At 42.9% G+C, this 27,782-nt stretch overlaps 1 protein-coding gene across 2 annotated transcripts in view; it reads left to right on the plus strand.

The window, feature by feature from the left end:
- Positions 1 to 27,782, plus strand: part of lrba (LPS-responsive vesicle trafficking, beach and anchor containing) — a 681,010-nt gene that overhangs the window by 51,115 nt on the left and 602,113 nt on the right. For both annotated transcript variants that reach the window (XM_078405961.1, XM_078405966.1), the window contains exons 11-15: positions 5,086 to 5,194; positions 6,485 to 6,637; positions 11,718 to 11,886; positions 23,541 to 23,620; positions 26,576 to 26,638. In XM_078405961.1, the coding sequence (XP_078262087.1) occupies positions 5,086 to 5,194; positions 6,485 to 6,637; positions 11,718 to 11,886; positions 23,541 to 23,620; positions 26,576 to 26,638 (574 nt within the window). The remainder of the gene's footprint in view (positions 1 to 5,085; positions 5,195 to 6,484; positions 6,638 to 11,717; positions 11,887 to 23,540; positions 23,621 to 26,575; positions 26,639 to 27,782) is intronic.

A 27,782-nucleotide genomic window follows, 5' to 3' on the forward strand; every position in this document is an offset into this window, starting at 1 on the left:
AACAGCCGGAAGTAGTTGTGCACTTGGGCACAAAAAACGTTGGGAGGAAGAGGAAGGAGGTTCTGCATCGCGAGTTTAAGGAGTTAAGAAGAAGACTGAAGAGCAGGACTTCTAGGGTGGTTATCTCTGGATTGCTTCCCGTACCTCGTGCTGGTGAGGGCAGGCACAGGGAGATAGGGGATATGAATGTATGGCTGAGAGGCTGGTGCAGGGAGCTGGGGTAGGGGTGACCTGGACAAAAGGGACGGGTTACACCTTAACTGGAGAGGGACCAGCTTTCTGGCAGGCTGGTTTGCTACTGCTACACATGTGGGTTTAAACTAAATAGTGGGGGGAGGGGTTGACAAATTGGGAATATAAAGAGGGAGTTAAAGGGGAAGTGATTACAGGAAAAGTTGCGATAGACTCCCGAATTAATGGGAAGGAAAGTTCGAGAAGGGATAAGAGAGTAAGGTCAGGGCCAATAGTGTGAGAGGGGAGGTGAATACCGAGGTTAAAGTGTTGTATTGGATGAGCTTGAGGCTCAGTTAGATATTGGCAATTATGATGTTGTGGGAATCACAGAGACATGGCTGCAAGAGGACCAGGGCTGGGAGCTGAATATTCAGGGGTATACGACCTATCCAGAAGACAGACAGGTGGCAGAGGGGGTGGGGTCGCTCTGTTGGTAAGGAATGATATTCAGTCCCTTACAAGGGGTCAAGTCAAGTCAAGTCAATTTATTTGTATAGCACATTTAAAAACAACCCACGTTGACCAAAGTGCTGCACATCTGACTAGGAAAAAAAAAGAAACATACAGTGGCAGGCAGCCAAACACAACGGCGCGGCCATCTTGAACAAAATGTTAATTCAATCAAGGGGTGACATAGAATCAGGAGATGTAGAATCAGTATGGACAGAACTGAAGAATTGTAAGGGTAAAAAGACCCTAATGGGAGTTATCTACAGGCCCCCAAACAGTAGCCTGGATAAAGGGTGCAAGTTGAATCAAGAGTTAAAATTGGCATGTCGCAAAGGCAATGTTACAGTGGTTATGGGAGATTTCAACATTCAGGTAACCTGGGGAAATCAGCTTGGTAATGGACTCCAAGAAAGGGAGTTTGTGGAGTGCCTCTGAGATGGATTCTTAGAGCAGCTTGTACTGGAGCCTACCAGGGAGAAGGCAATTCTGGATTTAGTGTTGTGTAATGAACCGGATTTGATAAGGGAACTCAAGATAAAAGAGCCATTAGGAGATAGTGATCATAATATGATCAGTTTTAATGTACAATTTGAGAGGGAGAAGGGAAAATCGGAAGTGTCGGTATTGCAGTTGAGCAAGGGGGACTTTGGAGGCATGAGAGAGGAGCTGGCCAGAGTTGACTGGGAAGATACCCCAGCAGGGAAGACGGTGGAACAACAATGGCAGGTATTTCTGGGAATAATACAGAAGGTACAGAATCAGTTCATTCCAAAGAGGAAGAAAGATTCTAAGGGGAGTAAGAGGCAACCGTGGCTGACATGGGAAGTCAAGGACAGTATAAAAATAAAGGAGAGGAAGTATGACATAGCAAAGATGAGTGGGAAACCAGAGGATTGGGACTCTTTTAAAGAGCAACAGTAGATAACTAAAAAGGCAATATGGGGAGAAAAGATGAGGTACGAAGGTAAGCTAGCCAAGAATATAAAGGAGGATAGTAAAAGCTTCTTTAGGTACGTGAAGAGGAAAAAAATAATTAAGACAAATGTGGGTCCCTTGAAGACAGACGCAGGTAAATTTATTATGGGGAACAAGGAAATGGCAGACGAGTTGAACAGGTACTTTGGATCTGTCTTCACTAAGGAAGCCACCAACAATCTCCCAGATGTACTAGTGGACAGAGGTCCTAGGGTGACGGAGGAACTGAAGGAAATTCACATTAGGCAGGAAATGGTGTTGGATAGACTGATGGGACTGAAGGCTGATAAATTCCCAGGGCCTGATGGTCTGAATCCCAGGGTACTTAACGAAGTGGCTCTAAAAATCATGGACGCATTGGTGATCATTTTCTAATGTTCTATAGATTCAGGATCAATTCCTGTGGATTGAAGGGTAGCTAATGTTATCCCACTTTTTAAGAAAGGAGGGAGAGAGAAAACGGGAAATTATAGATCAGTTAGCCTGACATCAGTGGTGGGGAAGATGCTGGAGTCAATTATAAAATAAGAAATTGCAGAGCATTTGCATAGCAGTAACAGGATCGTTCCGAGTCAGCATGGATTTACGAAGGGGAAATCATGCTGGACTAATCTTCTGGAATTTTTTGAGGATGTAACTAGTTAAATGGACAAGGGAGAGCCAGTGGATGTAGTGTACCTGGACTTTCATAAAGCCTTTGATAAGGTCCCACATAGGAGATTAGTGGGCAAGATTAGAGCACATGGTATTGGGGGTAGGGTGCTGACATGGATAGAAAATTGGTTGGCAGGCAGGAAACAAAGAGTAGGGATTAACGGGTCCCTTTCAGAATGGCAGGCAGTGACTAGTGGGGTACCGCAAGGCTCGGTGCTGGGACCGCAGCTATTTACAATATACATTAATGACTTAGATGAAGGGATTAAAAGTTGCATTAGCAAATTTGCGGATGACACAAATCTGGGTGGCAGTGTGAACTGTGAGGAGGATGCTATGAGGATGCAGGGTGACTTGGCCAGGTTGTGGGAGTGGGCAGATGCATGCCAGATGCAGTTTAATGTGGATAAATGTGAGGTTATTCACTTTGGCGGCAAAAACAAGGTGTCAAGTTAGGAAATGGGAACGTACAAAGAGATCTGGGTGTCCTTGTTCATCAGTCACTTAAAGTTAGCATGCAGGTACAGCAGGCAGTGAAGAAAGCTAATGGCATGTTGGCCTTTATGACGAGGAGTTGAGTATAGGAGCAAAGAGGTGCTTCTGCAGTTGTACAGGGCCCGAGTGAGACCGCACCTGGAGTACTGTGCAGTTTTGGTTTCCAAATTTGAGGAAGGACATTCTTGCTATTAAGAGCGTGCAGCGTAGGTTCACTAGGTTAATTCCCGGAAAGGCGGGACTGTCATATGTTGAAAGACTGGAGCGAATAGGCTTGTATACGCTGGAATTTAGAAGAATGAGAGGGAATCTTCTTGAAACATATACAATTATGAAGGGATTGGACATGTTAGAGGCAGGAAACATGTTCCCAATGTTGGGGGAGTCCAGGACCAGTTTAAGAATAAGTGGTAGGCCATTTAGAACAGAGATTCTAAAATCTTGTTCTTAAACTTCTGAACCTTGGCCTTGGGGTCTCCATGGCAAATGGTTTCTGGACATCCTGGCCAGCAGAACCCAGTCAGCTAGAATTGGTTGTAATATTTCCTGCACCCGACCTTCACCACCTGTGCTTCTCAGCGTTGTGCGCTCAGTTGCTTGCCCTACTTTCTGTACGCCCATGACTGCGTAGCGAAATACCAACGTGAACTTGTAAATTCGCCAATCAGAATCAGAATCACCTTTATTGTCATCCAAAAAAACAAGTCTTTTGGGCGAGATTTTGTCACCCACAGTCCAACAATAAGAGCAATAAAACTAAGCAATTACACACACAATCACAAACCAACACACAAAAAAAGAGAGAAACATCAATCACAGTGAGTCTCCTCCAGTCACCTCCTCACTGTGATGGAAGGCCAGAATGTCTTTTCTCTTCCCCTGCCGTCTTCTCCCGCGGTCAGGCTGCTGAAGTTGCCACGTTCCAGGCCGCGCCGGACGGTGAAAGGTCCGCAGCGGGCCGACCCCAGCCCCGCAATCCGGGGCGGGCTAAGACGCTGCCGCTGCACGTTGGGGCGGTCCTGGCTCCCGACATTGAAGCCCCCGCCGGGCAGAGAAAATCCCGCGGCCTATTTCAGGCCGCGCCGGTCCCTTCCAGTCAACTTTGGCTAGCTCCTCCCTCATTGCTTCATAGTCCCCTTTGTTCAACTACAATACTGACACTGCTGATTTTGCCTTCTCCCTCTCAAATTGCAGATTAAAACATCATATTATGGCCACTACCTCCTAATGGTTCCTATACCTTGCGTTCCCTTAACAAATCCGGTTCATTACACAACATAGATCAGCCACGATTGAATGACGTAGACCTGATGGGCCAAATGGCCTAATTCTGCTCCTAAACATAAACATGACTCCCAATGTGCTCCCTCTTGTTGATCCAGGTATTCCACTGCTATCGTCCTTTTCTTGGCCTGGGGATTGTTCTTGGCTTTGACCTTTTGAAGTGCTGGCTTGTCAAGTATTTGTCAATCAAGCCTTCACTCTACAAGATAGCCACAAAAATGCTGGAGTAACTCAGCTGGTTAGGCAGCATTTCTTGAGAAAAGGAGGAGGTGACGTTTCGGGTCGAGACCCTTCTTCAGACTGAGAGTCAGGAGAGAGAGGGAAACTAGAGGTATGATAAGGTATAGAACAAAGTAGTGACGGCTCCGATGACCGAAGAGCCCACAATGATCCTCTACTGGTTATGTGATGTAAACAGGGAGAAATCAATGATTCTGGGTTTGCCTCTATTGAGGTGGAAATGGTCAGTCATGATCATTCATTCATGATCTAGCATGAAAAAGATAATTGCTTTCTGTGTTTTGACCATATTGTTTCCAGGGAACAAGGCTTTCTGTCCTTAACTGATTGAGATTTTCAGGCACTATAAATTCCAGAAGAAGGAAACTTTATAAGATGCTATGGCTAAATTGATGGGTACATTTATCATTTCCAGAAGCTTTGGAAAAAATCAACACCCAAGGATTTTCATCGGGGATTTTGATAAGATATAGGTGTAGGGAAACGTCATGTGAAAGATGATTGAAGCTACATGGATAATGTTGATCTGTGTAGTAACTAGGTTATACAATGAATATCAAGGGAATGGAGGGGCAAGGATCATGTGTGGGCAAATGAGGTTAGTTTATTTGAGCATTATGTTTGGAACAAATATTGTTGGCGGAAGAACCGGTTTCTATGCTGTACCTTTGTTCCATGTATAAAGTTCTTTATGTAGTATGTTTAAGTATGTTTAAAATGTTGAAATCCTTTGACTATTTTGATTTGTTTCAGTTCCACACTGTTGGCATTTATAATGGAGTTACTGAAGAATTCAGTGGCCATGCAAGAGCAAATTCTGTCTTGCAAGGGTTTTCTTGTCATTGGGTTCAGCCTTGAAAAGGTAAATGTTCCAACTATTTAGCTTATGTATGATTGTTCAAAGTTATTTAACAAATTAGCGAATAGATAAATGAATGAATTTAAAAGTAACCAAACTGAACTAACTATGTGAGATACTTTTAGGAAAGCTTGTTAAAATTCTGATTATTGCCAATGCCACTGTTTTAATTTAGCTTTATGATTATGGTTTTGCAAAACCACTCCTTTTAAATTATAGGCTGGATTTATTGAAAATGCTAAATTGATGACCAGTCTGCATGACCCATTTCCTATCATTTCCAAAATTTGCGAGTTATGGTATGATGTAAGGAAACTCACATTTGTGTTTCAAATGATTATTTAAACTGAGATAAACTGTAAATTCAGAGGGGTTGTGTTGCACAAATCACAAACAATTACAGGAAGGTCCAGCAAGTAGTTAGAAGGCAAATGACAAGTTGGCCTTCATTGCAAAGGAGTTCCAACAAGCTATTCATTTAAAAGATTAGGTTTAGGCTATAGTATACACTTGACTGTCAATTTAGCTGTATTTAGCTGTGTGTTATTCCGTGGCTGGGTTACCCCATCTAGTGGTTTGGCTAAAAATTGAAGTCTGCTGAACATCTTGTGTAATTGATCTAAACTTCAAAAATCACCCTGGACAGCAATTGTATCAGGTTAGCAATTTTATTTTCTTATGCTTAATAATTTAGAACCAACTGAGGAAATTGGTTAGAATGAACAACTGATATTTTATCCTTACCAAGTACATCCCCATTTTTCGAAATAATCTTTTGTTTGTAAATTGGCATATCAGATTTAAGACTTTAACCTTAATGAATAACTTATATGCATGCAAGTCTAAATTGTGACATTTTTGTGATTCATTGAAATGTAGATGCCATAAAAAATATTTGGTGCAAATAAGATCAAGCAAGGGGGAAAAAAAAACAACACAATTATTTCAAGATATGTATTGAGTTCAAGTACAGTCCTCCTTGGCTTTTTGTACTCACTTTTTTTTAAACATGTTATTCCAGAAACAGATCAATTCATAGCTATTCATAGAGGATTAACTAATATTTTTTGAATACCATGTAACAAATGCAGCCGCAGAAGTGAAGTATTGTTTGTGGTTATGGTAAATTATGTGGTATAAAGTGTGATTTCTTTGTGCTGATGCCTTCTTTAATTTCTTCTTAATAAATTGGAAGTGAGATTTAAAAGAACTGTTCTCTATGTTAGAGCATTTGCATGATTAAATAGTTTAAATATTGATACTTCAATATCTGAAATTGTACCTTTGTTGTAGTCTTCCAAAGTTCATATCACCAGAGATGTATTGGAATTGTGTTTGGCCTTTGCCAAATATCTAAGTAATTTACAGAACGGAGGCCCTCTGCTTAAACAACTGTGTGATCACATTCTTCTGAATCCTGCTATATGGATCCATGCTTCAGCGAAGGTGAGCATTTAGCTTTTTATTTAAGATTATTTCTTAAATGTAGGGAATTAAATGAAAAAATGCTACTAATATGCAGCTCTAAAAATTTATGTTGAAGTTTAACTGAGTACCACGCTATAAATGCTTGAACATGTTAAAGGCAAATACCTTTTCCAATATCTGAACAATACCCAATCCAAGAGATTAATGGGTGAAATAAAATTAATGAATTTTTAAAATATAATTTTGTTGCACTTTAAAATGAGCCTTAATGACTTGTAGTTTTTAAAAATTCAATTTGGTACGTTAATAAAAATAAAGTTTTGTATACTAATTCAAATTGAGTACGTTTTAAACATTCGGCAATTAATGCTTGTCAGATGGATTGTTAGGAACAGAATTATGACAAAGGATCTTTTTGTCTCACAGGCATTAATCCTTTGCTACTCTGATTTATGGTTATCCTCCGAAAAATGTTGTTTTTAGATGTGAGATATGACTGAATATCTGAAAGGCAATTCATATTGTCCACTGTCTATCTCCGTTACATTGATGACTGCATCGGTGCTACCACCTGCACCCATGCAAAACTCATGGACATCATCAACTTCACCACCAATTTTCATCCTGCACTCAAATGTACTTGGACTATCTCCGACATCTCCCTCCCCTTTCCTGATCTCACAGTCTCCATCACAGGAAATAGACTATTGACTGACGTCTATTACAAACCCACTGACTCCCACAACTATTTCAACTACACTTCTTCCCACCCTGCTGCCTGCAAAGACTCTATCCCCTACTCTCAATTCCTCTGTCAACATAGCATCTGCGCCCAAGATGAGGTGTTTCATACTAGGACGTAGAGATGTCCACATTCTTTAGGTTCCCCTCTTCCATCATAAATGAGGTCCTCACTCGTGTCTCCTCGGTACCCTGCAGCTCTGACCTTGCTTCCCCTCCTCCTAGTCGCAACAGAGACAGTCCCTCTAGTCCTTACCTTCCACCCCATCAGCCGTCGCCAACATCCCTTCCCACCCAAACCACTCTCTCTCCAGGTACCTTCCCTGCAACCGCAGAACATGCAACACCTGTCGCTATACCTCCTCCCTCGACTCTGCCAGGGACCCCAACAGTTCTTTCAGGTTAGGCAGAGGTTCACTTGCACCTCCGCCAACCTCATTTACTGTATCCGTTGTTTAAGATATGGACTCTATAAATCGGTGAGACCAAACGTAGACTGGGCGATTGTTTCGCGGAACACCTTCGCTCAGCCCGCCTGAACCTATCTGATCTCCCAGTTGCTGGACACTTTAATTAATTTTTACATTCCTACACAGACCATGTCCCAGGTCTCCTCCATTGTCAGAGTGAGACTAAATGCAAATTGGAGGAACAGCATCTCATATTTCGCTTGGGCAGTATACAGCCCAGTGGTATGAATATTGATTTCTCTCACTTCAGGTGGCCCCAGCATTCCCTCTCTCTCTCTCTATCCCTCCCCCACCCAAGTCACACAAGCTTCTCATTTTCACCCCACAAACAGCTTTATCATGTTACATTTTTGCATATATTTCATTCATTGTTCTCCACATCACCGTCTATATCTCTCGTTTCCCTTATCCCTAACCAGTCTGAAGAAGGGTCTCAACCTGAAACGTCACCCATTCCTTCTCTCCAGAGATGCTGCCTGTCCTGCTAATTTACTCCAGCTTTTTGTGTCTATCTTTAGCAAAGGCTAATGATTGGCAAGTATTTTTGTGCCTGGAAGGTTGTTTTCCAGTGTTGTCCCACTGGGCTATGTTCTTAGACTTTTGCTGTTGCTGTAAATTAACCGTTTAGAGCACAATACAGCAAAGGAACAGGTCCTTCAGCTTACAATGTCAGCGCCAGATATGAAACGAATCTCCTCAATCTGCATGTGATCTATATCCTCCCATTCGCAGCATATCCACTTGCATATCTAAAAGCCTCTTAAATGCCACTATCTACCTCCACCACCATCCCTGGCAATGAATGCATTCCAGGCATCTACCATTCCCTGTATAAAAAAAAAACTGTTCTGCTCATCTCTTTTAAACTTTGCCACTTTCACCTTAAGCTACGCCCTCCATTTTTTGACATTTCAACCCTGAAAAAACAGTTCTGACTGTCTTCCCAATCTATGCCTCTCATAATTTTATAAACTTTTATCATTTAGAAGTTTGTACGTAATACAAAAATTGGAAGTATGACAGAGAGCAGGAAAGCATTTTCCTCATTTTTTGAATTTTTCTCCAAATTACTTGAAAACATTGCACAGTAAACACTCACTGTAAAGGAGGGAGATGGTGTCCGCTATTACCGATTGTCTGCTACAACCAAATAAGGGGGATAATACAGTATATACAGTACAATTGGAAAAACAGTCAATAAATACACACTGCACAATAAACAGTAAAGCACACAAAATACACAATATCATGGGAGGGCATAGTGGCGCCGTGGTACAGCGCCAGAAACCCGAGTTTGATCCTAACGTCAGGTGCAGCAGCATGTGTTTCCATCGGGTGTTCACGTTTCCACCTGCGTTGCGGAGACAGGCAGATTTGTGGTTTGGTTGGCTTCTGTGGGATGTGTGGGTTTTGTGGAGACGCTGCTTCATGGCGCTGGGGGCCAGGGTTTGATCTTGGCCTCGGGTGCTCCCTGTGGCCACGTGGGTTTCCTCTGGGTGCTACGGTGCACTGGTTCTATCCTATACACTGTTGTGTGCGGGTGGAGCTGATGTGCTGGGGAGCCTGGGATTGTGTCTTTGGCACTGGGGTGGAGGCTCTGCCAGGGGTTCGCGGAGGCCAGTTGAGCTGCAGGCCTGCACGTCTTTGTGGTGGAGGGTGTGTATGCTGGGGCACTCGCACTGTCACAATGTCCTGTCTTTACAACGTGGGAGGAAAGATATAACGTAGTGCATAGGATAGAACTAGTGTGTGGGTGATCACTGGTTGGCACGAACACTGTGTTTCCACGCTGTATCTTTAAGCTAAAATAGTTCAAGAACGCCATTCACTCCATCCATCTCGTGGTTATTCTGTGAGACAATGAACGATTTATAATAGATTTGGTCCACTCTAACCAAAATCTGTTATAAAGAGGTAAGTTAAAACTTATTGTACTCTATTTCTTCTCGGCTCGTTCATTGACGCCACTCATCCCCTTTTTACCATGGTACCAAAACAGGAAACTTCAGTTTGCCCAATCTTTCCACACTGCCAAGATTTTCCATTCCTGGCTCCTTACAAATCTTATAGCGTTGCCAGGGGAATTACAACTGTCTTGGCATTAATCAGAACTCTGTGTATACTCAAGTTACAAACTAATGAGTGTTTATGTAATTCGAGCATAAGCTCATCTCTTATATTTTATGCCTTTCACCAATAAAGGAAAGCCTCCTGAATGACACTGTAACTGCTTGAAGCCTTGTCTGTTCTCTTTAAGGATCTGTGAACAAACTTAAGGTTCCATCATATCTCTTTATATCCTTCCATTTACTCTGTATCCCTTCACCCTGCTGCATTTCTGCACATGCATTATCTCACACTTTTGGATTGAATTCAATTTGTCTCATTTCTGCTCAACTAGCCTCTTGCTGTGACATTTGAATAGGATAAGCAAATTGTCAGTAACATTATAGATTTAGACAAAGTTTAAACCTGTGGATTGAAATGAGGTAAAAAAAAATGATTTGAACAATACATAGAGAGCAACATTAAATTTATGGAAAACAAATGAGATTAAGGGAGAGCGATTCCCTGAGTCTTGCTGGATATTGTGGCGGGCATGGACAGGGATTATACTATATCTGGAATAAAAAACAATACTTATACAGATAAGTGCGAGGTGTTAAATTTTGGGAAGGCAAAGCAGGGCAGGACCTACACAATGAAAAGCAGGGCTCTGAGGAGTATTGTAGAACAGAGAGGAGCGAAGGTACTCGAAACGTGGCGTCACAGTTAAATAGGGTGGTTAAGAAGGTTTTCGGCACATTGACCTTCATCAGAGTATTTAATATAGAAATTGCGAGGTCATGTTGCAGCTGTACAAGAAATTGGTGAAGCTACATTTCGAGTGTTGTGTTCAGTTTACTCGCCCTATTATCGGAAAGATGTTGTTAAGCTGGAAAGGTACAGAAAAGACTTACGAGAATGTTGGCAGGACTCAAGGGCCTGAGCTACAGGGAGAGGTCGAGCAGGCTTGGAGGGGTTCCTTGGAGCACAGGAGGACGAGGGGTGATCTTATAGAAGTGTACAAAATCATGTGAAGATTAAAACACAAAGGTGGTAAGTATACGGAATAAGCTGCCGGGGAGGTACTTTTACAACGTTTAAGAAACTTTTGGATAGGTACATGGATTGGATAGGTTTAGAGGGATATGAGCCAAATGCAGGCAGGTGGAACTATTGTCGATGAGGTATGTTGGTCAGTGTGGGTAAGTTGGGCCGAAGGACCTGTCTCCATGCTGTATCACTCTATGGCTATAATTCAACAGGTCAAGCAGCATTTGTGAAGGCAGAAGGTGCATTTTGACATTTTTGAACGATATCCAGCATCACTCCTGAATTCTTCTAGTTTTTTTAAACTTTAAGCAATGATTGATTTGCAGTTATGTTTAAATAATGTAGTTGTTTAAACCATAAATTTAACACAGTATTCGATAACTTCCTCATTACAGTTTACAAAAAAATTCTGTACAACAGCCAATCATCTACCTGTTATCTCATTACATTACTTGGAACCTTTCCTGTTGTTCTTTTAAATATTTTGGATCCCCCCTCTGCTGCGCTGTTTTTAAATACTCCGGCTCTCATTTCTGTGCTATCCTTAACTCTGGGGTCCCTCTCACCCAATGTCTTTGAAACTCAACTGTGGTCTTACTGAGTGCACTTTAAGTGCACTGAGCTTCACAAAGGTTACATGTGCTTATTGTTTTTTTAAATTCTTTCAGTTTCAGCAAAACTATATGCAATGCAAGCTATGTTAATGCTATTCAGTTCCTAATTATGGATTGTTAAGTCATGGTGTTTGAATATAAATCTATTAGTTATTTTTCCTGTTTTTTTCAATACAGGTCCAGTTACAGTTGTATACTTACTTGTCCACTGAGTTTATCAGCACAGCTACTATTTATAATGCAGTTCGAAGAGTCGGTACTGTGTTACAGATAATGCACACACTGAAATATTATTACTGGGTTATGAATCCGCAAGATCGTAGTGGAGTTGTTCCCAAAGGCACAGGTAAGATGAAACGTCCAGTAATTCAAGAAGTAATTCTGCCTGTGCTGATTTATGTTATTCTGTATATTCTGGAAATGGCCAATAAATAGTGCATGTAATCTATGCATTACTATCTGAATTGGCACCACTGCACGCACAAACATATCAATCAATCTGGAGCATACTCAATCAGGAATTATTGCGCTGCAAAGAGAAACTTACTTGGTAGCTAAGCAGAAACTCAGTTTAAAATAAAATCTTCAAGTACATTGCACTCTATTGTATTTGTAAGCACTGCAATGAATTTCAAAGATTGATTTGAATCTGGTTATTAAGTATGTTCAAAGCAATACAGAAGATTATTTTGGGGAAAGCAACGATTTTAATTTTGCAATTTATGGTAGTCTACAGAGATATCTTAACTTTTGGTTTGGGATACATTCCAGTTCATAGCTGAACATAAAACTGCTCAAACACCAGCTTCAGTAAAGGGAGCAGGTTTGAAATCATGGCCATAATATTGAATTTGATATTAAGTTTGAAGGAAAAAGGAGAATGAGACAAACGTGGAAGGGATTAGTAATAAATCAACCACGGTAAGTTGGGCTGATTTATTGGGAATGATGGGAAGTATTTAAAGAGGTTTTTTGGATGAGGCAAAATCAGTATATTATATATATCCCTACAATAAACTCCATTTGTTTAATTCAACCATCTTGGTCAGCAAATAATGTGAGAGATATGATAAAGCTAAAGAGTAGTGTTTTAGAGTTAGAGTTACAGCATGGAAACAGGCTCATCGAGCCACCGAGTCCATGCCAACCATCGATCACTCGTACACTACTGTGCTTAGTGTCGTACACTTGTACGCTAATTCAAGTACACTGTGGGTGACTATGATCACCCGTACACCAGCTCTATGTCCTGCACACTAGGGAAGTTTATAGAAACCAATTAACCTGCAAGCCTGTACGTGTTTGAAATGTGGGAGGAAACCAGAGCACCTGAAGAAAACCCGTGCGGTCACAGGGAGAACATGTAAACTCCACACAGACATCATCTGTAGTCGGGATCGAACTGGAGTCTCTGTCGCTGTGAGGTAGCAGCTCGACTGCTGTGCCACAGTACCGTCCCAAACAAGCTTAAACAATGGAAGGAAAATTGAAATTCAATGTGCTGAGTCAACTTATTGTCACAAAATAAAGGATTGTATACAAATTGAGTTGTATGATGAGTCTCAAAGTTCAAAGTAAATGATCTTGTATATACAATATAAGAAGGACTGGTAAAGATTATGGGTTCACAAGAGATATATGCAGTTAGGCCTACAATAGATATTAAGAAAATGGCAGGCAGTAAGTCAGTGTATTATATGCATTTTCACAATGAAAAGATTTGAAAAAATTTAAAAATAAATCCACAGGAGGAGCATAACTGTTGGTTGGGTGGGGGGGGGGGTGCAATTGAGAGAATAACAGTACTTACTATGTGCAACTCTTTAGAATTTGTGATTTTTCACTCCAGGATAAAACAAAATCATAAATGTGCATATATTAGTTGTGATTTTCCAAAGTCATGTAAATTAATGAATAGTGTTTATAACTTTGAAAACTTCAAATGTGTATCCTTTGTTTGGGAAGAGAAAGTAGGTTTTGTAACACCAGTCAATTTAACACCTGTTGCGGGAAAATTATTGTAATCGATGATCTGAATCAGAGTTAGTTTGAACATTGGAACAGTTAATCAGTTGATTAAGGATGACGATGGAGGTTTTTAGGATAATAAACATGGGTGTACCCTTAGATCCTATCTGCATGGACTGCTTTGTGGTTTTGATAACAGCTTTGCTGTTTTTCCTTTTGATATTAATATTAATTGCAATTAAATAAATGTTTATTGAGCCTTAGTGAGGAACTAAATAGAGCTAATATATTAAATCCATTTGGCCTATCACTTTGTTGTGTTCTAGATACGTTGTTTCAGAAAGCTATTACAGAGAAGGTCACAATTCACTGCCTTAGGGCATGAGCTAATCTGGTTTCTGCTGTGCTGTTGCTCTCTGCTTAATGTTTTGCGTTCTTCATATTGGCTGCAAAAGGCCTGTGCCCAATTCCCACTGAAGTATTCAAATCTTTTGTACTTAATTCTCCTGAATATGGTCTCCTTACTACTTATTGTATTCTTATTCCTCATTGAATTAATTTTATCTTGAATCATTGAGGTTGTTTCTTCCTTGCTTTTATCTTTTCTACAGATCATATTACCAGGTATATTTGGCTCCTGGCCCTGATATTATTGATCCCATAGTTCAATAAAAGTAGCTATATTATTTCCATTTCCAGTTCATTTAATTTATTCTTTGTGCTCCATGCCATGGTATAAAGAATGTTTACTTGCGTATTTCACATTCCTATCCCCTTGTGAACACACTTTATCTGGCTACTTGTCAGCTCTTCCCATTCATTTGTTTTGAAACTATTATTAATACTATCGTTTCCTGTTGAACATCCCCTATCCTCATCATTTTTAATTCAAAATAATGTTATCCTTTCTGCTAGTCCTGGTCCCTGCAGGTTCAGATAGATTCCATTCCAATGATTCAGTTTCATTATGTTTCAGTCCCAGTCCCATGAACTAGATATCTTCCTTCCCACACGAGTACTCTGGATACATTTTTGGTTCTCTAACCGTGTATTTCGTAAATCAGTTTTCCCAAGTTTTGGTTAATATTCCTGACATCATGATCCATTAGATCCCATTTTTTGATTTAGGATTTTTCCAAACAGGATTCCTTGTATTGTAGCGACCATAGAGAATGGTCCAGGTCGTCGAACCCTCGGATTGGCCAGCGAGGTCACGTGTGAACGCGACCATGGGGATTGGTCCAGGGAGCGACATCGCTGATTGGCCAGCGATGTCATGTGCGCGTTTGGCGCCCGAAATAGTAGTTCGGCGAAGTCTTCGAAGAAGACAGTAAGTTTTTGATGGTTGTCCTTTACCTTGTTGTTTAACTCTGTATTCGAATATTGCGGCTGCAATAAACTTCTTCTACAACCAACAAGTTTCCGGACTCGCCATATTGGTGACCCCGACGTGATCTGGACGATCACCGACTATGCAGGACCCGACGCCTCGTCGGCGATGGCCGCGCCGGGCACACCGGAGTCAAGCGCGGTAAGTGTTCACCTTCCGTGGTTTTGGACGCACGCACCGCAATCTTGGTTTATACATACCGAAGCTCAATTTCATATAAAGAAGATATCGGACGACTCCACGAGGTATTACTACCTCGTCAGCGCTCTATCATCGGAGATGACCACGTGCGTGATGCGGTTCATCGTTAATCCACCTGCGGAAAGCAAGTACGAGGCCCTGAAGAAAGTATTACTGCGAATCTTCGGGTTTAATAAGCATGGTGGTGCGGCAAGACTTCTGCACCTACCGGATCTTGGAGACCGACTGCCTTCCGTCCTCATGTCCGAAATGATGATGCTAGCCGGTGAGCATACGGATTGCCCTATGTTCGAACAGGCATTCCGCGAGAAGCTTCCTGAGGATGTCCGACTGCTGCTCACGGATTGTTCTTTTAAGGACCCCGAAGCATATGCAGCGAAAGCGGACGCGCTCATAGCGGCTAAAAACAAGGCAAAGGACCAGGCAAGCGGTTCGATCAACAAGGTCTCGACATCAGTGACCACGCCACAGCTACGGCAAGATGGCGCCACGTCTCCCGCCAATTCTCCGAAAGCCCGCCAAAAAGATCCGCACAAGCGCGGCTGGTGCTATTATCACCTACGATGGGGTAGCGAATCCCGCAACTGCCGCTCACCTTGTACCTTCGCGGGAAATGCCTCGGCCGATCGTACATAGGGGCAGTTACGATTGGCCAGAACCGGCGCCTCTATGTCCATGATCGATTCACGGACACAGAATTTTTGGTGGACACGGGAGCCATCGTCAGTATAGTGCCGCCGACCGACCTCGAAACCAGATCGGGTAAGACAGGTCCCACCCTCATCGCGGTTAATGGCAGCCCAATTTGCACTTTCGGTATACGGAAGATGTCCCTTGTGTTAGGCCTCCGCACGTACGAATGGCCATTCATCATAGCCGACGTCAAACAAGCGATCTTGGGAGCAGATTTTCTCTGGGCTTTTTCACTGGTCCCTGATGTCCGCGGTAACGACCTCCGACCCTCCGCCGAAGATGAGCACGTCGCTCCGACAATCGCCTCCTCGCCCAGCCCTACTGTCCAGGCCGTCGTCGCGGCCCCCGACTCGTATGCTGAGATTCTGGCGGAGTTTCCAGAGCTGCTCATTCAACGTTTCGACACGTCTTCGGCCAAGCACGGCGTGGTCCATCACATCCGCACCGAAGGCCCTCCTGTTTTCGCTCGGGCCAGGAGGCTACCGCCAGACAAACTGGTGGTGGCACGGGCAGAGTTCAGGAAGATGGAGGAAATGGGAATTGTTCGTCAGTCTGACAGCCCGTGGGCCTCGCCGTTACATATGGTCTCCAAGGCATCTGGGGGGTGGAGACCATGTGGCGATTATCGGCGTCTCAATGCTGTCACCACGGCTGATCGCTACCCCATACCGCACCTACAGGACTTTTCATCTGGGCTGGAAGGAGCGGTGGTGTTCTCCAAAATCGATTTGGTGCGAGGATACCACCAGATCCCGGTGCGACCGGAGGACATACAGAAAACTGCAACGATTACTCCGTTCGGGTTGTTTGAATGGTTGCGTATGCCTTTCGGTTTAAAGAACGCGGCACAGGCTTTCCAACGACTGATGGACCGCGTGGGCCGGGGTTTACCCTTTTTGTTTATTTATTTAGACGACATCCTGGTTGCCAGCACCTCAGTACAGGAACACCAGGCCCACTTGCGGACCGTTTTCCAGCGGCTCCAAGACCATGGGCTCATAATCCAACCCTCCAAATGTCAATTCGGCCTTCCTGCTCTTGATTTTCTAGGGCACAGAATTACCCCTGCCGGCGCCTCCCCTTTGCCCGAAAAGGTGGAGGCTATCCGGGCATTTCCTAGGCCCACCACAGTAAAAGGGCTACAGGAGTTCGTAGGCATGGTTAATTTCTACCATAGGTTCGTCCCGGCAGCTGCGCGAGTCATGCGCCCGCTTTTCCAATGCCTTGCAGGGAATCCGGTAGAGTTGATATGGTCCCCGACCGCAGAGTCGGCTTTTACAGCAGCTAAGGCAGCTTTGGCAGACGCCACCATGTTGGTCCACCCGAGCCCCTCCGCCCCCACGGCCCTGACGGTTGACGCCTCTGACGTGGCGGTGGGCGGGGTTCTGGAGCAGCAAGTCGGTGGCCGTTGGCAGCCTTTGGCGTTTTTCAGCCGGCAACTAAATTCGGCTGAGCTGAAGTATAGCGCATTTGACCGAGAGCTTTTGGCCCTCTATTTAGCTGTTCGTCATTTCAGGTACTTCCTTGAGGGCCGCCCATTTGTGGCCTTTACGGACCATAAACCATTAACATTTGCTTTTGTCAAATTGTCTGACCCATGGTCGGCCCGCCAGCAGCGGCACCTGACTGCTATCTCCGAATTCACCACCGATGTCCGTCATGTCGCGGGTAAGCTTAATGCCGTTGCTGACGCCCTGTCTAGACCTGCTTTTCCCCCTATTTCGGCGGTGGACTGCGAAGTGGATCCCCAAGAGCTTGCGGAGGCACAGCTTCTAGCGGATACCGCTTCGGCATACCAGTCCACCATTTCGGGATTGAAGTTGGCCCAGGTAGCTTGTGGGTCAGAAGGCACAAAAGTCTGGTGCGATGTTTCTCTTCCCCGTCCCAGGCCGGTAGTACTGCCCTCCCTTCAGCGCCGGGTTTTCGATGCCATTCATGGGCTGGCGCACCCGTCCATCCGCTCCACCTCTGCTTTGGTAGCAGCTCGGTTTGTCTGGCATGGCCTACGGAAACAGGTAGCGGGTTGGGCGCGTGCCTGCGTTCCCTGTCAGACCGCTAAAGTCCAGCGCCATGTCCAGCCCCCCGTACAGGATTTCGAGGTCCCGGCTGTTCGTTTTTTCCACATCCACGTGGATTTGGTCGGTCCTTTGCCTTCCTCCCGGGGCTACACCCACCTCCTCACGGTGGTGGATCGGTTCACCCGGTGGCCAGAGGCTTTCCCATTGTCTGATATTTCGTCAGCGTCTTGTGCTAGGACTTTGGCCCTTCATTGGGTAGCTCGTTTCGGGGTCCCGGCAGTTATTACCACTGACAGAGGCCCACAATTCACTTCGTCCCTCTGGGCCGCGCTCGCAGAACTGTACGGGTCCAAGTTACAACCCACTACTGCATATCACCCCCAGGCAAATGGACTCGTAGAAAGGTTCCACCGCCAACTTAAGGCGTCCCTCAGTGCAAGGCTTGAAGGCCCGGACTGGATAGACCAGCTCCCTTGGGTTCTTTTGGGCATCCGGACTGCTCCTAAGCTAGATCTCGGTGCGTCGTCCGCAGAGCTAGTATATGGCTCGACACTTCGAGTACCCGGAGATCTGTTTCCGGACCCTTCAGACCAGCTGCCTACAGTCCTAGCATCTCTCCGGGAACGGGTGGACTCCCTGGCTCCAGTTCCGACTTCACGTCATGGGTGTCCCATGGTACATGAACCGCCTTCCCTGAAGGACTGTGAGTTCGTTTTTCTGCGAAAAGATTCCCATCGCGCCCCGTTGCAGAGGGTCTATCAAGGGCCGTTCCGGGTTTTGCGTAAGGGAACGGCTACCTTCACCTTAGACATGTGCGGCAAGAGTGAGCTCGTCTCGGTGTCCCGGCTCAAACCTGCACATTTGGATCCGGATCAACCAGTCCTGGTCGGTCAAACCCCTAGGAGAGGCCGACCTCCGTTAGTTCCGCTCAGTCCAGGACCCCCCGTTCCGACAGTTCCTCCAGGACCCCCCGTTCCGGCAGTTCCTCCAGGACCCCCTGTTCCGGTAGTTCCTCCAGGACCTCCCGTTCCGGCTGTTCCGCCAAGTCCGGAACCCCCGGCTCCTGTGGTTCAGGCTGTCCCTCTCCGTACTCGTTATGGTCGCGAAATCCGGCTCCCTGCTAGGTTCCGCACCTCGGGTTCTGGGGGGGGTCATGTAGCGACCATAGAGAATGGTCCAGGTCGTCGAACCCTCGGATTGGCCAGCGAGGTCACGTGTGAACGCGACCATGGGGATTGGTCCAGGGAGCGACATCGCTGATTGGCCAGCGATGTCATGTGCGCGTTTGGCGCCCGAAATAGTAGTTCGGCGAAGTCTTCGAAGAAGACAGTAAGTTTTTGATGGTTGTCCTTTACCTTGTTGTTTAACTCTGTATTCGAATATTGCGGCTGCAATAAACTTCTTCTACAACCAACAAGTTTCCGGACTCGCCATAGTATACTCTTACTATCTTTCCACTGTTTTTGATTCTGAAATGGACCACGCAACTACAACCTCTTCTATTTCTAATACAATTTCAAGCTGGTTTAATATGCACCCCAGATCTGCAATAGGACAAGAAGCATGTCAGTGGGTAGATTACAAAGGATGTAATTCATTTCATTGGGGACAATGGAAAGACATTTGTTTAGGCTGTTTGCCCAGGAGAGTGTCATTATCCTGCTCCTACATTCTTATGTTCACATAACCTGCCCCGCAATAACAATTAATATTATTTATATTTATAAAGTTTAACATATTAGCCTAGAAATTTTCTGCATGTCTGTACATGAAATTATCAATGTGAAAGGTGTCCCATGGCTGACAGTTGCCTCCCTTGGTTACGGAATGGGGCAGCTTTGAGGGCAGGGCAGGGCAGTGATCAGGGCCAATTTAATGCTTGGATGGTGAAACCTATTAATTGCATCTGCTGTGGCTTTGATTCTTTGTTCATATTTATGTTTTTTCATTAGGTTTTTGCTAACCATCACAGTTACATATAGAAGTAACAATTTATTCCCTTTTTAAAAAATCAGTTCTTCACACTTGTCATAAGTTGTGTGGATGTGATTTAGAAATAACCAAAATATATATCAGAGTGTAAAGACATAGACAGTACCAGAATTTGAATACTGTGGAGTTCTGCTTGGCTTTCCAATTTGCTTCAAGGTTGAAATTGCCTCGCTGGAGATTGACCGAGTGCTTCTTGAAGGGTTTGTGTGACTTGAAATACTAGTGGAGAGATTTTGATGTTCCAGGAAGGTGTCTATTTTTCTCAATTTGCTGAATCTTGAAGTGGGTTACAATGTCACATAAAGTCTTCTGGCAAAGGTACTGGTCCTTCAGCTCCATGGAGTCTACGCCGACCATTAAAATCTCATTTACACGAATTACATTGTATTTTCATCAATCCCCCCTGCCCGCAATTCTACTAAAGTAAATTCTCAGGGTTATTTAAAGCGGCCAATTAACCTAGCAACCCATGTCTTTGTGGGCATGGAAGAGAACCTAAGGATTTAGATGCTGAAGTCCTTTATTGCCAAAATACTTTGATAATGCACTGCATGATATAATATCAAACAATATTTGAGGCAAGTGTACCTTCTTCCACCTTGGCACTGAATTTCCCTAGTTCTCACCTTGCAATCTTTAAGATGGACTCTTATTTCAGGCAATGCTATGCAAATTCCCTCTCCTGTTCACCTGTTGCCCGCGCCCTTCAACTGACCTCATGTCCCCACCTACTAGTGACCATTCCTAGCATTCCTTTCTGTAAAGGATAACAATTGCTCTGTTTTATCATTAGTCATTTTAGTGCACAGTAATTTTCATGTCGGAGAGCAAACTGATTCATTAAAAAAAAACCTGAAGATCTTATCTAAATTTGCTGATGTTTACTTTCTGTTGCGGATTATTATATACAGACTAAAAACACAGATTGTCCTTCTCTTCCACCTCTCCTCAATCCTCAGCTCTATGTGCATCCTCAATTGTCTGAATAAGTCATATGATTCAGGACAAATTAGAAATGTAACTTGAGTATTTATTGGTGTTTCAGTATAAATAAGTTTAGTTCAGAGATACAGCGCGGAAACAGACCCTTCGGCCCACCGAGTCCGCACAGACCAGCGATCCCCGCACATTAACAGTATCCTACACACACTTGGGACAATTTTACGTTTATACCAAACCAATCAGCCTACAAACCTGTACGCCTTTGGAATGTAGGAGGAAACCGAAGATCTCGGAAAAAACCCATGCGGTCATGGGGAGAGCATACAAACTCCGTACAGACAGCATCTGTAGTCTGGATCGAATCTGGGTGTCTGGTGCTGTAAGCGCTGTAAGACAATAGACAATAGACAATAGACAATAGGTGCAGGAGTAGGCCATTCAGCCCTTCGAGCCAGCACCGCCATTCAATGCGATCATGGCTGATCACTCTCAATCAGTACCCCCTTCCTGCCTTCTCCCCATACCCCCTCACTCTGCTATCCTTAAGAGCTCTATCCAGCTCTCTCTTGAAAGCATCCAACGAACTGGCCTCCACTGCCTTCTGAGGCAGAGAATTCCACACCTTCACCACTCTCTGACTGAAAAAGTTCTTCCTCATCTCCGTTCTAAATGGCCTACCCCTTATTCTTAAACTGTGGCCCCTTGTTCTGGACTCCCCCAACATTGGGAACATGTTTCCTGCCTCTAATGTGTCCAATCCCCTAATTATCTTATATGTTTCAATAAGATCCCCCCTCATCCTTCTAAATTCCAGTGTATACAAGCCCAATCGCTCCAGCCTTTCAACATACGACAGTCCCGCCATTCCGGGAATTAACCTAGTGAACCTATGCTGCACGCCCTCCATAGCAAGAATATCCTTCCACAAATTTGGAGACCAAAACTGCACACAGTACTCCAGGTGCGGTCTCACCAGGGCCCGGTACAACTGTAGAAGGACCTCTTTGCTCCTATACTCAACTCCCCTTGTTACGAAGGCCAACATTCCATTGGCTTTCTTCACTGCCTGCTGTACCTGCATGCTTCCTTTCATTGACTGATGCACTAGGACACCCAGATCTCGTTGAACTCCCCCTCCTCCTAACTTGACACCATTCAGATAATAATCTGCCTTTCTATTCTTACTTCCAAAGTGAATAACCTCACACTTATCTACATTAAACTGCGTCTGCCATGTATCCGCCCACTCACACAACCTGTCCAAGTCACCCTGCAGCCTTATTGCATCTTCCTCACAATTCACACAACCCCCCAGCTTAATATCATCTGCAAATTTGCTAATGGTACTTTTAATCCCTTCGTCTAAGTCATTAATGTATATCGTAAATAGCTGGGGTCCCAGCACCGAACCTTGCGGTACCCCACTGGTCACTGCCTGCCATTCCGAAAGGGACCCATTTATCCCCACTCTTTGCTTTCTGTCTGTCAACCAATTTTCTATCCATGTCAGTACCCTACCCGCAATACCATGTGCCCTAATTTTGCCCACTAATCTCCTATGTGGGACCTTGTCGAAGGCTTTCTGAAAGTCGAGGTACACCACATCCACTGACTCTCCCCTGTCATTTTTCCTAGTTACATCCTCAAAAAATTCCAGTAGATTTGTCAAGCATGATTTCCCCTTCGTAAATCCATGCTGACTCGGAATGATCCTGTTACTGCTATCCAAATGCTCAGCAATTTCGTCTTTTATAATTGACTCCAGCATCTTCCCCACCACTGATGTCAGACTAACTGGTCTATAATTACCCGGTTTCTCTCTCCCTCCTTTCTTAAAAAGTGGGATAACATTTGCTATCCTCCAATCCACAGGAACTGATCCTGAATCTATAGAACATTGAAAAATGATCTCCAATGCTTCCACTATTTCTAGAGCCACCTCCTTAAGTACCCTGGGATGCAGACCATCAGGCCCTGGGGATTTATCAGCCTTCAGTTCCATCAGTCTACCCAAAACCATTTCCTGCCTAATGTGGATTTCCTTCAGTTCCTCCATCACCCTAGGTTCTCCGGCCCCTAGAACATTTGGGAGATTGTGTGTATCTTCCTCAGTGAAGACAGATCCAAAGTAACGGTTTAACTCGTCTGCCATTTCTTTGTTCCCCATAATAAATTCCCCAGCTTCTGTCTTCAAGGGACCCACATTTGCCTTGACTATTTTTTTTCTCTTCACGTACCTAAAAAAACTTTTGCTATCCTCCTTTATATTATTGGCTAGTTTACCCTCGTACCTCATCTTTTCTCCCCGTATTGCCTTTTTAGTTAACTTTTGTTGCTCTTTAAAAGAGTCCCAATCCTCTGTCTTCCCACTCTTCTTTGCTATGTTATACTTCCTCTCCTTAATTTTTATGCTGTCCCCGACTTCCCTTGTCAGCCACAGGTGTCTCTTACTCCCCTTAGAGTCTTTCCACCTCTTTGGAATAAATTGATCCTGCAACCTCTGCATTATTCCCAGGAATACCTGCCATTGCTGTTCTACTGTCTTCCCTGCTAGGGCCTCCTTCCAGTCAATTTTGGCCAGCTCATGCCTCTGTAATCCCCTTTGCTTTGCAACTTTACCGCTGCGTCACGTTGCCGCCTTATATATTACTGACCCTATATAATATTGTCCACTGTTGAAGTTCTGGATTCAATCACCTGACGCTTTTTTCCCTCTGTAAATCCATAATCAGCATGGATGATCACTTTTTGTAATTGCTTGACGCTGAGATTAAAAAAAATGTTTTTCTTTCCTAGATGGCCCCAGACCAAACCAGAAGGAGATTCTTTCCTTGCGAGCATTTTTGTTGCTATTCGTGAAACAGTTGATAATGAAGGTGACAATCTAAAATTTAGAAATGTAATAAAATAATGTTCTTGCCATGAACAATACAATGGTATATTTAGATTTATTTGGTGTGTAGGTAATCTTGTGAATTACATCCATATTATTAAGCTTTTTCAATTTAAATTTCCAGAAATGAATCAGAATATTTTATTTGGTGTTTTGTAATAACTTGATGCTCAAGATAAGCAAACATTTTGAGACCTGACAATATCAGAGCAAGATGTCTTTTTACGCAATTTGTAACCGCATAGTTGCAGTGCAACCAACCACACTGGAAAATTGCTCCAGTATGTTTTGTCCATAAAAGGTAGGGTAAATTATAATTACTGTTATCAACAAAATGATGGAAGATGTTATCGGGCACATACTTAACAACTGGACTCCCCCAACATTGGGAACATGTTTCCTGCCTCTAATGGCCTAATTCTGCTCCTATCACTTATTACCTTATGACCTTGTATTCCATTCTGCCTTTGAAATGTATTGTTGTTTCTTCATTGTTGCTGGGCCTTAATCCTGAATCTCCCTATTTAACAGCACTGTGGTAAGATTTGCATCCATTCAAAAGGGACGCTATCCACCATCTTTTCACAGAAGCCTTGTTCAGAAGTGATCTCATTCTGTAAATAATATATATATATTTTTTTTAAACAGAATTCTTCAGCCATTTTATCTTTCTCTATAGCATTTTCTTTAAAGTATTTGCATGAAACACTGTCAGGTGCTGCTGGACATAAAACTCAGCACACACCCTTGTGCAACTGGATCCTTGACTTCTTGACTTGTAGACCACAATCAGTGAGGATGGGTGACAAAGCATCATCCACGATAATTCTTTACAGCCATGCCTTGCAAGGCTGCGATCTTCAGTCCTCTTACTGTACTCCCTGTACACTCACGATTGTATGGCCAAATTCTGCTCTTAACTACATTTACAAGTTTGCGGATGACACCACCATAATAGGCTGAATCTTCAACAATGATGAGATGGAGTACAGTATGTGCTGTATGTGTTAAGAATATGGAGTGGAGTACACGCTCCAAAGTACATCAATGGTGCTGAAGTGGAGATGGTTGAGAGCTTCAAGTTCTTAGGTGTAAATATTACTATTAATTGCCCTGGTCCAAACGTATTAATATTACAGCCAAGAACACATACCATGGCTTCGACTTCCTTAGAAGACTCAAGAAATTTGGCATATCTCAAATAATTCTTGCCAATTTCTTTAGATGCATCATAGAAAACATTCTCTCGGGATGCATTATAGCGACTGTTCTGCTTAAATCCACAAGATTTGCCGTAAGTTGTGGATGCAGCTCAGTACATCGCACAAACCAGTCTACCTATCCCATACCCTCACCACCATTGAGCCGATGTACACCATGCTGCCTCAGGGAAGCAGCCAACATAATCAAGGACCACTCACACTCCAGTCATTCCCTCCTCTCCCCTCTCCTGTTCGGCAGAAGATACAAAAGCCTGTCCCTTGAGATTGAAGAAAAGCTTCTTCCCCGCTGTTGAGAGACTCTTGAGCGGACCTCTTATAAGCTAAAGATGTATTCCCGATACCCCAATCTACTTGCGGGCCTTAAAGATTGTAATCTCAGTGTGGAGTAGTAAGAGTATCACCTACAGAAGAACCAAAAAGAAAACATGAATAACAAGATGATGTCAATATTAATTTGTTTGGGTAATAGTGGAATTGCAGATCATATTGAATCAAATAGATGAGAAGCTTTATGTATTTATTTTATAAAATTCAAAATAGTCCAAAATAGTGCCAGCAGCAAGAACTCTGTCATACAAATGTTAGTTAACGTATTTGCCCAAGGTTTAATGAAGATTATTTATAGCAGATTGAAAGTATGATACGATTACAAATTATTCTTGATTCATGGTGGTATGTGGTATTTTGTTTTCATTTAAATACAAGAAAAATAGGTTAAATACCTTAATGGGTAACATAGAAATTGTGCAAAAATGCAATTTCCTCCAGAAACATTTGTTTGGAAAAGTTCTCAACACATCCAATACATAGTCAATGCATTGACAAAGTCATGACAGATATTTTTAACTATAGAAAATTAAAGATTTTATCAAACACCAATCAAAACTAAAACAAAACTCCAAACTTAACCTGAAGTAAAAATAGGAAAATTCAGGCCTATTGTTTAAGGATTTTCTAAAAGTGAATTGAAACAGGGTGTCACAAAATTGATAAAGAAAATGGTATGAAGAACAGTAAGAGATAAGAGTTTGAAAGCCTTTGACCCATGTATTTGTCAATTCAAAACAAATGATTGGGCCTTGGTTCACGTTTCTATTTGGAAAAAGTATAGGTGTCTTTTTGGATTATTCTGGATTGTTGCCCTATATTTTCTCAATCTTCAATATGTTTCCAAGCATCTTGGGAGAACAGAAATAGAACTAAAAATGTTTATCTACTGTAATTTCTTGAATAATAATTTTCAATGATGCATTATTTACAAAAGATATTTTTAATGATCTACCACTGAACTATAGAAACTGGATTTGTGTAGGTTAACTGTATAATATATGTATAGTTCTTTTATGAAATTAAAGTGTCAAAAGTAAATTTCAATTTACTGCCAAATTTTTATTTTGCCTGGACCTTCTCAAATGTTGCAAAGTTATAGTATAGTTCATCTTATTGCCTTTTGATTCTTTAAATATCATGACATTCATCATCATTTCTACAAAATTATTCTTGAATTTTAACTGCTATTATTCAAAATAATTTGGTGTAGAAGGTGCCAGTCACGTGATTTAATTTTTTTAGTTTGGCATAACTGATTAGCACATCCATTATTGTATAAAAATACCATTGATACATTTGATAAATGTAGCTGTTGTTTTGCAATTCATGGAAATTGTGTAAAAGGAATTAATATTTTATGTATAATCATGTTTATCTTTCATTAGGATCACGGCATTAAGGAAGATGAGCTGCAGAGTATTCTTAACTATCTTCTCACCATGCATGAGGTAAAATAATATAAAACACTTGGAATTGCTTCATTGAGACCTTCCTAATGTATTGTACAATTATCATTTATAATCAATATGTTTCCAATTGAGGAAAAAAACAGGATCTACTGGCGAGGATGTTTAAAGTGCACAAGGTGACTGTATCAGTCACTTAAAATAGAAGCAGAAACTTATGATATAAGGTTGTTACATTTTCATAATTTATAATACATACATCCATGGAAATCTTGCACTGATTCTCATCAGTTGTAGCTGAATTGTTGGACTGCTTAACTTTTTTCTCTTGAAATGAAAATATTCGTTTGAGTGATGGTAAGCTCTGTCTTTAACACCATTAAACCATCCAAGCTCATCACCAAACTCGCGGGACTTGGAGTTAGCACTCATCTCTGCAACTGGATCCTCGACTTCTTGACCAACATACCCCAATCAGTGAGGATTGGGGACAAATCATCCTCAATGATAATCGTCAACACTGGTGCTTCGCAAGGATGCGTTCTTGGCCCCCTTCACTCCTTGTACACCCACGACTGTGCAGCCATGTACAAATCTAATTCAATTTATAAATTCGCAGATGACATCACCATTGTGGGCCGAATATCAAATAATGATGAGATGGAATACAGGAAGGCGATTGAGAACCTCGTGACCTGGTGTCGAGACAACAACCTTTCTCTTAAAGGAGATAGTGTTCGACTTCAGGAAGTGAAGGGGTATACTTAAATTGACAGCACCAAAGTAAAGATGGTTGAAAACTTCAAATTCCTTGGAATAAATATCACCAACAACTTCTCCTGAATCACCCATATTGAAGCAAAGACAAAGAAAGCACACCAACGCCTCTACATCCTTAGAAGGCTTAGGAGGTTCAGCATGTCCCTAACAACTCACGCCAACTTCTACAGATGTGCCGTAGAAAGCATTTTATCAGGATGCATCACAGCATGGTTACGGAATGGCTCCATCCAAGACTGCGAGAAATTGCAGAGAATTGTGGATGCAGCCCAGACCATCACATAAACTAACCTCTTGTCCATTGACTTATGTTATACATCACGCTGCCTTGGCAAGGCCACCAGTATAATCATTGATGAGTTGTACCCTGCCCACTCCTTCTCCCCTCATCCACCGGGCAAAAAGT

This window comes from Rhinoraja longicauda, chromosome 1 (genome assembly GCF_053455715.1).
Source record: "Rhinoraja longicauda isolate Sanriku21f chromosome 1, sRhiLon1.1, whole genome shotgun sequence".
Lineage (NCBI taxonomy): Eukaryota > Metazoa > Chordata > Chondrichthyes > Rajiformes > Arhynchobatidae > Rhinoraja > Rhinoraja longicauda.